The sequence below is a fragment of the Corylus avellana genome, chromosome ca9 (genome assembly GCF_901000735.1).
Source record: "Corylus avellana chromosome ca9, CavTom2PMs-1.0".
NCBI lineage: Eukaryota > Viridiplantae > Streptophyta > Magnoliopsida > Fagales > Betulaceae > Corylus > Corylus avellana.
Genome location: NC_081549.1, coordinates 12,725,113 through 12,734,779, shown reverse-complemented (window position 1 = coordinate 12,734,779; position 9,667 = coordinate 12,725,113). Strand labels below are relative to the sequence as shown.

General features: G+C 38.9%; 1 protein-coding gene and 1 non-coding gene across 2 annotated transcripts; one reads left to right on the top strand and one right to left on the bottom strand.

Annotated features, from left to right (window-relative positions):
- Nucleotides 1-702: 702 nt before the first annotated feature.
- On the bottom strand, nucleotides 703-810 carry LOC132162678 (small nucleolar RNA R71). The gene has a single exon (XR_009438257.1). It is a non-coding gene; the product is annotated as a small nucleolar RNA R71 (small nucleolar RNA).
- A 1,711-nt stretch (nucleotides 811-2,521) lies between these two features.
- Nucleotides 2,522-3,544, top strand: LOC132162318 (uncharacterized). Its single transcript, XM_059572564.1, has one exon. The coding sequence runs from the start codon at nucleotides 2,522-2,524 to the stop codon at nucleotides 3,542-3,544; it is 1,023 nt and encodes a 340-aa protein (XP_059428547.1).
- Nucleotides 3,545-9,667: the final 6,123 nt, after the last annotated feature.

The following is a 9,667-nucleotide window of genomic DNA, read 5'->3' as shown; positions in this document are numbered from 1 at the left end:
GTGTGCCTATGCCAGATCGCCCCTCACCTGCGCTCGAGCGCACCTCTGCAAAGAGCCTTAGTAGGTCAGCAATAGTTAAGTAGAAAAGTTTTTCAAATTCTTTTTGGGCTATTTTGTGAGTAGTTTATTTTTTGTTTTTGCTTTTCTCCTTTTTTGTGAATATTTTGTTTTTGTTAGTTAGTTTATTTTAGCATTTTTGTTTGGTGTATGCCTGGTCGGAGATCTTTGAACCTAGAGTTGACATCTTTAGACCCCGAAATAGAAAGAACTCTTAGGAGAAATCGGAGAGCACCTGTTGAGAGAGAGACTGTAGAGATGGAAGATCAACCTTATATGTGGACTTTACCAGATCTCTTAGGGATTTGTTTGCACCAGTTGCGAGAAACGCTCCTTCGTGTATCGTATTCCCAAAACCAATGCCACCCACTTTGATCTAAAACCTCATGTCATCCAACTCCTACCCTCATTTTGTGGCTTAGAACTTGAAAATCCTTACAGTCATGTGAAGACGTTCAAGGACATCTGTGCCACATGCAAGTTTCATAATTTTTCTAAAGAGTCTGTCCACCTTAGACTTTTCCCTTTCTCTTTGCATGATAAAGCCGGGGCATGATTGGACTCCAACACGCCCAGATCCATTACATCTTGGGAAATCTTGTTGAGCAAGTTTTACAACAAGTTTTTCCCAATGTCGAAAGTCAATGATTGCAAAAAGGAGATTAGTTCCTTCACTCAGGAGGAGGATGAGAAATTTTATGAGAGTTGGAAGCGCTTCAAAGAGTTACTTATAAGATGCCCTCCTCATGGTTATGAGAAATGGAGGCTCGTTCAGTTCTTCTACCAAGAGTTGACTCAATCCAACCATAGTATGATCGAGTCTATGAATAGAGGAGCATTCTTAAGTTTGACGGGGGATGAAGCATACAAAGCATTGGACAAGTTGTCCAACAATTCACAGTAGTGGGATTTTTCAAGTTGTCGGGACAAATCTGCCTGTATCCCCAAGAAAGGAGGCATCTAGGAGTTGAGAGAAGACACTGATTTAAGGATGAAGATAGATGCTCTCACCAAGAAGGTCGATGCTCTCACTATAAGCCAGTACATCAATACTGCCAACACATTCAATGTGGATAGCTATTCCATCTGTGCTAGTCCTATGCACTTAGCACAGAATTGTGCATCTATGCCGGCGTTTGCCGAGTGTCCTATGGAACAAGTGAATGCTTTCAATGATTACCGGAAGTAGTCAAATGGACCATACTCAGAGACCTACAATCAAGGGTGATGGAACCACCCAAATTTCTCATGGAAGCAGAATTAACTGGTGATTCAGGGAGGGGCTCCTCATCATGGCAAATTTCCTCATCATGCCCAAAATCAATACCGTCCCAAATTTCTTAGACAGTTTCAAAATCATGGTAGCTTGTCTCATCCAGCGCCACCTCCTGCATACCAAGCACCCAATCAAGTGCCAGCATCTTCTTCACAGTCTACTTTGGAGGACACTCTCAAGGCCTTCATCCAACTCATAGGCTAATCTATAAGTGAAGTGAAGAATGCTACTATGGTGAATACCCAAGCGATTGCCAAGATGGAAGTTCAGATTGAGCAAATAGCAAATCAATTGGGTGAAAGAGAAAAGGGAAATTTCCCTAGTCAGCCCGTACCGAACCCTAAGGGACAATTTGTGGTTGAAAATTCTTCAGATCCTACACACGGGGATGAACAAGTGCAGTCTATTGTCACACTTAGATCAGGGAGACAAGTGGACAATCAAGTGGTTCTGCCAGAAGAGAACCCCATTGTGCTGCAAGGGCAAGAAAGTCACAACAATGCGGAGAAAGTTGCTGAGCCTACCATAGTCCAACCCATTGTTGATGATCCCCCCAAGAGTTTTATCCCAAAAGCTCCTTATCCAGAAAGATTGAAAGCCCCAAAGAAAAATGCACAGTTTGCTGAGATCTTAAAGGTATTCAAGCAAGTTTAGATAAACATCCAATTTTTGAATGCCATCCAGTAGGCGCCATCTTTTGCTAAGTTCTTGAAGGATTTGGTCACTATCAAGAGAAAGACAAATGTCCCAAAGAAAGCATTTCTGACCAAGCAAGTCAGCTCCATCTTTCAATGCAAGCTTCCCATCAAGTATAAGGACCCTGGGTGTCCAACCATTTCTTGCATGATAGGAGTCAACCGGATTGAAAGGGCTTTATTGGATCTTGGAGCAAGTGTGAATCTCTTGCCCTATTTAGTCTACTTACAATTGTGGTTGGGAAAATTGAAGCCCACATCTATGACACTCCAATTGGCTGACAAGTCAGATAAAAGACCAAGGGGAATAATTGAGGATGTATTGATCAAGGTGGACAAGTTTTACTTCCATGTGGACTTCATAGTGATAGACACGGAACCAGTTCATAATGTTGGGAGCCAAATTTCGATGATTTTAGGGTGACCTTTCTTAGCTACGACTAACGCCCTAATCAACTATAGGACTGGGGTAGTGAAAATTTCTTTTGGGAATATGATAGTGGAGCTAAACATCTTTGACATCAATAAGCAGCCACTTGACTATGATGAGGTCCGCAATGTGTGCCTAATTGAAGAGATAACTGATGAGATTGTGAGTCAGTCAAGCTTGGAGGACCCTGAGGTGAAGTGTTTTACTCAAGATGGAGAAGATCTGAACTTAGACAAGCTATTTGGGATTTTGTTTGAGCCAAGTATTGAGGATCCTGATATAGAGTGTTTTACACTATCTAGAGGTGATCTCGACCTTGATAGGTTACTTGAGCAAGTTAGGACTTTGTATGAGCCAAATATTGAGGATCCCGAGGTGGAGAGCTTTGCTCAATATAGAGGCGATATGGACCTTGACAGGTTACTTGAGCCAGTTAAGGTTGTGAGTGAGTCAAGTTTGGACCCTGTGCTAGAATGCTTTGCTCAATTTGGATATGATCTGGACTTTGATGAATTAGTTGAGCAAGCTGAAGCTCCTTTGGATCCCATTCCTGAGATGCAGCCGGAGAATGGGGAAACCATTGAGATATCATTCCCTAACCCATATTCAATAGCACTTGAGCCTCTCAAGTTGATTTCTGAGAGCAAATGGGTTAGACCCATTCATGTGTGGCCTAAGTGGCTAGGTGTGACCATGGGGAGGAAAAAGAATAACCAGTTGTTCTCTACTCTTGTTCAGACAGGATGGCAAGGGTGCATTGATTATAGCAAGCTGAAGGCCATTACAAGGAAAGATCATTTCCCTCCCCCGTTCATTGATCAGTTAGTGGAACGGTTACCTGGACATCCCTACTACTGTGTGCTTAATGGTTATTCTAGCTACAACCAAGTTCCTTTGGACCCCGACGAGCAAGAGAACACAACCCTCACAATTCCTTTTGGTGTGTTTGCCTACTATCGCATGTCGTTTGGATCATGCAACGCACTTGCAGTGGAAAGTTTGGCTGAAGACTGTAAACTTAGCGCTTGTGTGCCACCCATTCGGTGTTGTATTTCTGGCCACATTGGGGACAATATGTCATTTTAGTCTGGGGGCGGGGAAGACATTTTTGTTTTGTTTTTTTCTTGTTATTTTGGTTGTTTATGTGTTCAAAAAAAAAAAAAAAAAAATTGTGCTATGTTGTTGATTTTGCTTGAGTGACACTATGACTATGGTTTGCATGTCATTGGTTTGTTTAAAATCTGGAACACAGCATGTCATTAGAAATCTGAGGCTTTTGACTCATTTGTTGAATTAGAGAGACTTCACATGTTTTAGTTGATCATCACAAGCCATTAGCATAAAATCTATGAGGTATGAGATTTGAATTGCATAGTGTGTATTTTGAGATTTGTAGGATGAATTGTTGATGAAACCTTGGCTTGAAAATAGATAAAAATAATAATAAAAAAAATAAAAAAAATAAATTTAGTTTGAGTCTTTCAATGAGTAACCTGACCTCTTGCCTCACTAAGCATTGAGTGTTCGCATAAAAAGTTGTGAAATTCAATTTGATTGATTGTATGGCTAGTTTGGCTTCGTAGTCTTTTTGACTTGAGTAATTAAGCCCTTAGGGATATTTCTACATCTAGTGCCCTAAAATCATCTGGTTTGGGAGTCATTGGCCCAACACTCGTTACATAGGTCAATTAGAAAGCTTAAGGGAGCCGAGCATTGCACAGCATACACAAAAAAATAAAAAAATGCATATCTTGATTTAAACCTTGGTTGATTTCATCTGAGAGAATTCCTATGAATTTTGAGGTACACAAAACTTTAAGAAAAATTGAAGTCTCATGATTGTATGTTAATCTCACTCTGCACTTATTGGAGCATGTGTTGTCTTAAATTTCTATTTATGAGTGAATTGACTTTGGATGTCCTGATTATGTGATTGTGGTGCTCATTTTGTTAAACATGCTCATGATGTAAGAACCATGTGTTTGTATGGAAGTTCATGTTTGTCAATAACATAGTCCTAAAAATGTTTGTGGGCATCATTGCTGTTAAACCCTCACGAGACTTCACTCGTCCTCTAAGGATGCCTAAGGGTTTAAAAGGCTTGTTGCATATGCTACATGCAATCGTCTCTCCCACGACAACGGGCTTATGTTTCACGTTTTCATTTTGTTTTTCATTTTGTTTTGCTATGGGACTTGCAAAATGTAAGTTTATGGGTATTTGATGAATGTCAAATATTGTATATTTGGGCCCCTTAATTTGCATTTGTTAATCCTTTAGCCTTATTATTTTCTGATGTTTGTGTTAGTTTTGGTGTTCTAGTGTTTTGCAGGTTGCTAAGGGAAAACTACGGCTTTAAGGTGAAAGTTGCAAGGAAGTGAAAACAAGTGCATTTTTGGAAGTGGATTGAGCAATATGCGCTCAATCGTAGAAGTCTTGCGCTCAAGCGCATACACACCCATATCAATCCAGTAGTGCGCAAGTGCTGTGCCGCATGAGGAGTGATACATGCTCGAGTGCGATCGAGCGCACCTAGTGTGCGCTTGAGCACACTCGTCTGACCTAGCAGCGCTAAAACCCTAATTAACATTATAAATATCATTCTTTTCATTTTAAACGCACCAAGGGGGCGATGTTCAGTGTATTTTTCATCTGGTTGACATTTTGTAGCACTAAAACGATTTGTCTTTGTAAGTTTCTATGTTTCCATGAATTCAATTAGTATTTTTATGCTTTTTGTAGTCATAAGAAGCTAGAATCTTCAACTAAGGTTGAAGATGAAGCCTCACCATTGATTAGTTTTATATTTCTCATGTATGTTCGTAAAATTTCGATATTTATATTTATATGATGTTCTATTTCAATTCAGTTATTAGATTAAACCCTTTTAATTGATTGTTTGATTAAATGTTGGATATTCATTGTGTTTCATCCAACGGATACATCGAATCTCTTGACTGAAATTGGATGTCCATTGTTTTTCGTAATTCAAACGGATACATTGGATGTTTTGGTCTCAGTTGGATATTCGTTGTGATTTGTAATTAGGATAGATTTATTGAATGTTTCAAAAGATTAATTTTATAAAAACAATAGAACGTGCATAGGGTTTAATTGCTTGTCGGATGTATGAACAAACACATAAGAATGTATGCTCTAATTTGGTGAAGTGGATTCTGAAACCCTTAGTGCTTTTTATCATTTGCTTTTAATCAATTTAATTTAGTTTATCTTTTTGCACAAAAAAATCACATCAAATTCGGAACTAGGTTAAAATAGGATTAATTTAGATAGAAATTGAATTTCATGACACAATTCCCTGTGGATCGACCTCGCACTTGCATAATCTATATTGCATATAACTTGTGCACTTGCGAGTATCACTTTAAAACTCACAACAATAGGACATGCACCCTATATTTGCTAGTGGTGTGTCATCCTTGCAAGGTCTGTTGGAGTGCGGCTAGGCTACTTGAGTGGCTATGACAAGATAGAAGTTTGCTCGTGTGCTAAGTTGACATGATTCAAAATAAGTGTCAAGGAAGCATGCTTCTGTGATTGTTGGGCTCGAGGCACGAAAATAAGATAGGTGCAGATTGATGTTTTGAGTTGTTATTGGTCTTGGCTGTATTTGGTGATTGCTGGCTTTGGGGTGTGATAGGCTCGAGATTGGTAGGCCGAGTTGGTTCTTGGTGATCTTCATGTGGTTGAGAGGTGACTAGAGAGCTTTCGTTGGCGATTGTGAATTGGTCGTGAGCCAGTTTTGAGTGACTCATGAAGGGGCGGTTAATGGACAATGGATGAGTTGCGAGGAAGACAAGTCGGTAAGACAAAACTGTAAGGAGAAGCTTGGATTGTTAGCTCTTTTGCTCCCAATGGCCGGAACTTCTCCATCCTCCAAGTTGTGCATCACTCATTGGGTTTGCTTCTCTCTTGGTAGTTCTCTCTCATCAGCATCTCAATCTCTCTTTCCGTCGTGATCTCTCTCTACTCCATGTGTGTGTCGATGAGCATGAAGTAGAGGAGGGTTTGGTCTTTCTGGGTTGAAGAGAAAAGGGAGGATGCATAATGGATGAGAAATAGAGAGCAGAGATTTGAGAACAAAGGACTCAGCTCGTAAGGTGATGACCCAACGTGATCCACAGCCACACACGTGGTTGTGGATAAGATTTTATTTTGTTTAAACCCCTCTAACTTTCTAAATCACATTATTACCCCAACTTACCTTATATATATTCTTTCCCAATTGTTATTTAAGCCCTTCTATTTATTTTAACTACAACTTATCCTTATAATTAATTATTTGTTACTTAATTTATATTTATATATATATATATACGAGCATGCTCACGAGCCTAACCAAGTCTGAAAGAACAATGAGGATCGTGTTCTACCCTCAAATTGCCAGATAACCAAAATATGGAACAAAGCCATTCATCAAACATATAACATGCACAGAATAATTAAAGCAACATCACAACCAAATCAAACGCATATTCAATTTATACAAAAAGAATAAATAGCTATGCTTAATAAAAAACCAACACAACAAAAAGGAGCATCCACACAACCATAACACAAAGATTTATTGACGAAGTGGAAAACCCTTTGAACACATCAAAAGGGAAAACCACTCCGGGGCAGCCAAACCCAAGAAATCACTATATGAAGATTCACAGTTACAGACTAGACAATACTCACTCTCTGGAGGACCTCTAGACTTAGTAAGAACAACGAGCTTCTCAGCTTGTCTCCATCGTAACCACCTTCATGCAATGAATCTCCTTACCGACCCTTCGATAAAATTCTTTGCGGTTCATTGATGTGTATAGTGTGGTTTGAAATAAAAAACAAAAACCCTAAGTGGTGGAAAGCTTCAAGCTTTTTCAGAACTCCACTTGATACAAACAATGGTAAAGGGTATGACTTCCATGAATGATAATAGCAACCCATTCTTCACTGGGAACCTCCAAACTCAAAAGAGCATAAATGGAAATGGAGAGGTTCAAAGAGTTCTACAGAAAATGAGACACGTATTTATAGATTTGAAATTTTACTTATTTCCGTCTTAACTGTGATTTTCATTCTGACGGGAAGGCCAAAATCTGTATTTTGAGCCATTACCATCATAACGGGAGTTAATCCTCGTTAGGACGCAAAGAGTAAAAATTAGATCTAAATACCCGTCATAACGCATGTTGTGACAAATACTACCTAAATTAATAGATAATATTTACTACGTTTTAACTCGCAAGTGCAAAAGATCAAAACATTAGTATAAGGTGCAATTACGAGATCATTCCAACAAGAATTAATAAATTTTGATTAAAATTAATTCTGCAATTAAAACAAGAGAAAGGATTGATTTTTGATTCAATAAAGATAAAAGGTAGGGTTTTGATATCCACCACTAATCATACTCAAATAATATAACAATATGCCAATGTTCCAATAATATCGAGATTACTTAATGTTTGCCAACATAAGGGCATGGGTGTATACTCCTTAAGCTCTAGATCTCCCTAAGCAATGAATTAGGCATGAGTGTATACTCTAATTCTTTTCTTTCTCAAAGGATTTGGCATGGGTGTACACTAAGTTGTTCTTTAAGAAAGCATAATTCAACGAAAGTCGACAAACACATGAGGCCTAGGGCATGCGTATATACTCCCGATTCCTAATGTTGATTACCCTAAGAATCCACAAAGATATCTTTTGTTACTCTATTAAGCGCAGGACTCAATCATCCAAGTTGACTTAAATAACTAATCCATACCACATGCATATGCTGGCCACACACATTCATATGATTTTAAAACCAAACTTGCACACTATTCCAAGAAGAATCTGAATAGACTCTAGTCTGGCAACTGGAGCAAACGTCTCACCAAAGTCTATCCCTTCAATTTGAGTATAACCCTGAGCAACCAATCTAGCCTTATTTTGTATCATTTGACTCTGGAGAACCAAATTCCACTATTTCATCTGATTCCTCCACAGCTGGTTCTTCAACTTCCACAAGCTTCTCTTCACTTGCAAGTGGTTGAATCCTGACACCAGAGGATTCATCATGAATCACAACATTTATAGATTCCATGACAGTGCCTGTTCAACTGTTGTAAACCCGATATGCTCTACTCGAATGAGAATATCCGAGAAAGATTCCTTCATCACTCTTGGTGTCAAATTTACCAAGATTTTCCCTGTCATAGAGTATGAAGCATTTACTTCCAAAAATGTGGAAATATTTCACTGTTGGTTTCTTCCCCTTCCAAATCTCATACAATGTCTTCTCAGTGGTGGGCCTTCGATAAACTCTATTGATAATGTGACAAGCGGTATTGACAGCTTCTCCCGAGAAATATGTAGCAAGGTTCTTCCCAAGTAACATAGCTCGAGCCATATCTTGGTTGACTCTATTCTCCTTTTCAACAACTCCATTCTGCTGAGGAATGATGGATGAGGAGAATTACTGTTTTATGCCTGTCTCTTCACATAATTTTTCAAAACATGAGTTCTCAAATTCCCTTCCATGATCATTTCTTATCTGATGAATGGTACATCTTTTTTCATTTTGGATCCTTTTGAACAGGATTTTGGCTTGATCACATGCTTCAGACTTGTCCTTCAATAATATCACCCAAGTAAATCAAGAATAGTCATCCATAATCACCATGATATATTTCTTTCCTCCCATACTCTCACTTCCCATGGGGCCCATCAGATCCATGTGAAGCAACTCGAGAGAATATGTGGTGTGAATGGACTTTGTTGCTATGTGTTGAGATTTGATTTGTTTTCCCAACTGATAGGGTCCACCTACCATTTTCTCAATCTTGCCTAACTTTGGCAGATCACTGATCAGCTCATTCTTGAAAGCCTTAAAGAGATCCTTGAAATTCAAATCTCCCAAATGTTGATGCCATAGTGCAGCAATGTCCAACTTGGCTTGCTTACAACTAAGAATGGTTGAGGGACCAATCCCATAGTAATTATCAGATATCCTCACACCTCCCATAATCCATTTTACATCCTCATTGAACACATTGCATTCTTTTTTTTTTAGAACTGAACAATACGATCTTTGTCACTTATCTGGTTGTTGCTAAGAAGATTTGCTTTGAGATTCTTCATATAGAGTACTTCATGAATCTCTGGAACCCCTTTGATTTTCATTGAGCCCCTTCCTTTGATCTAAGCATGATTTCC

Bases quoted from the DNA above. Each gene is read 5' to 3' on its own strand.
- LOC132162318 (XM_059572564.1), top strand. From the start codon at position 2,522: ATGATAGTGGAGCTAAACATCTTTGACATCAATAAGCAGCCACTTGAC.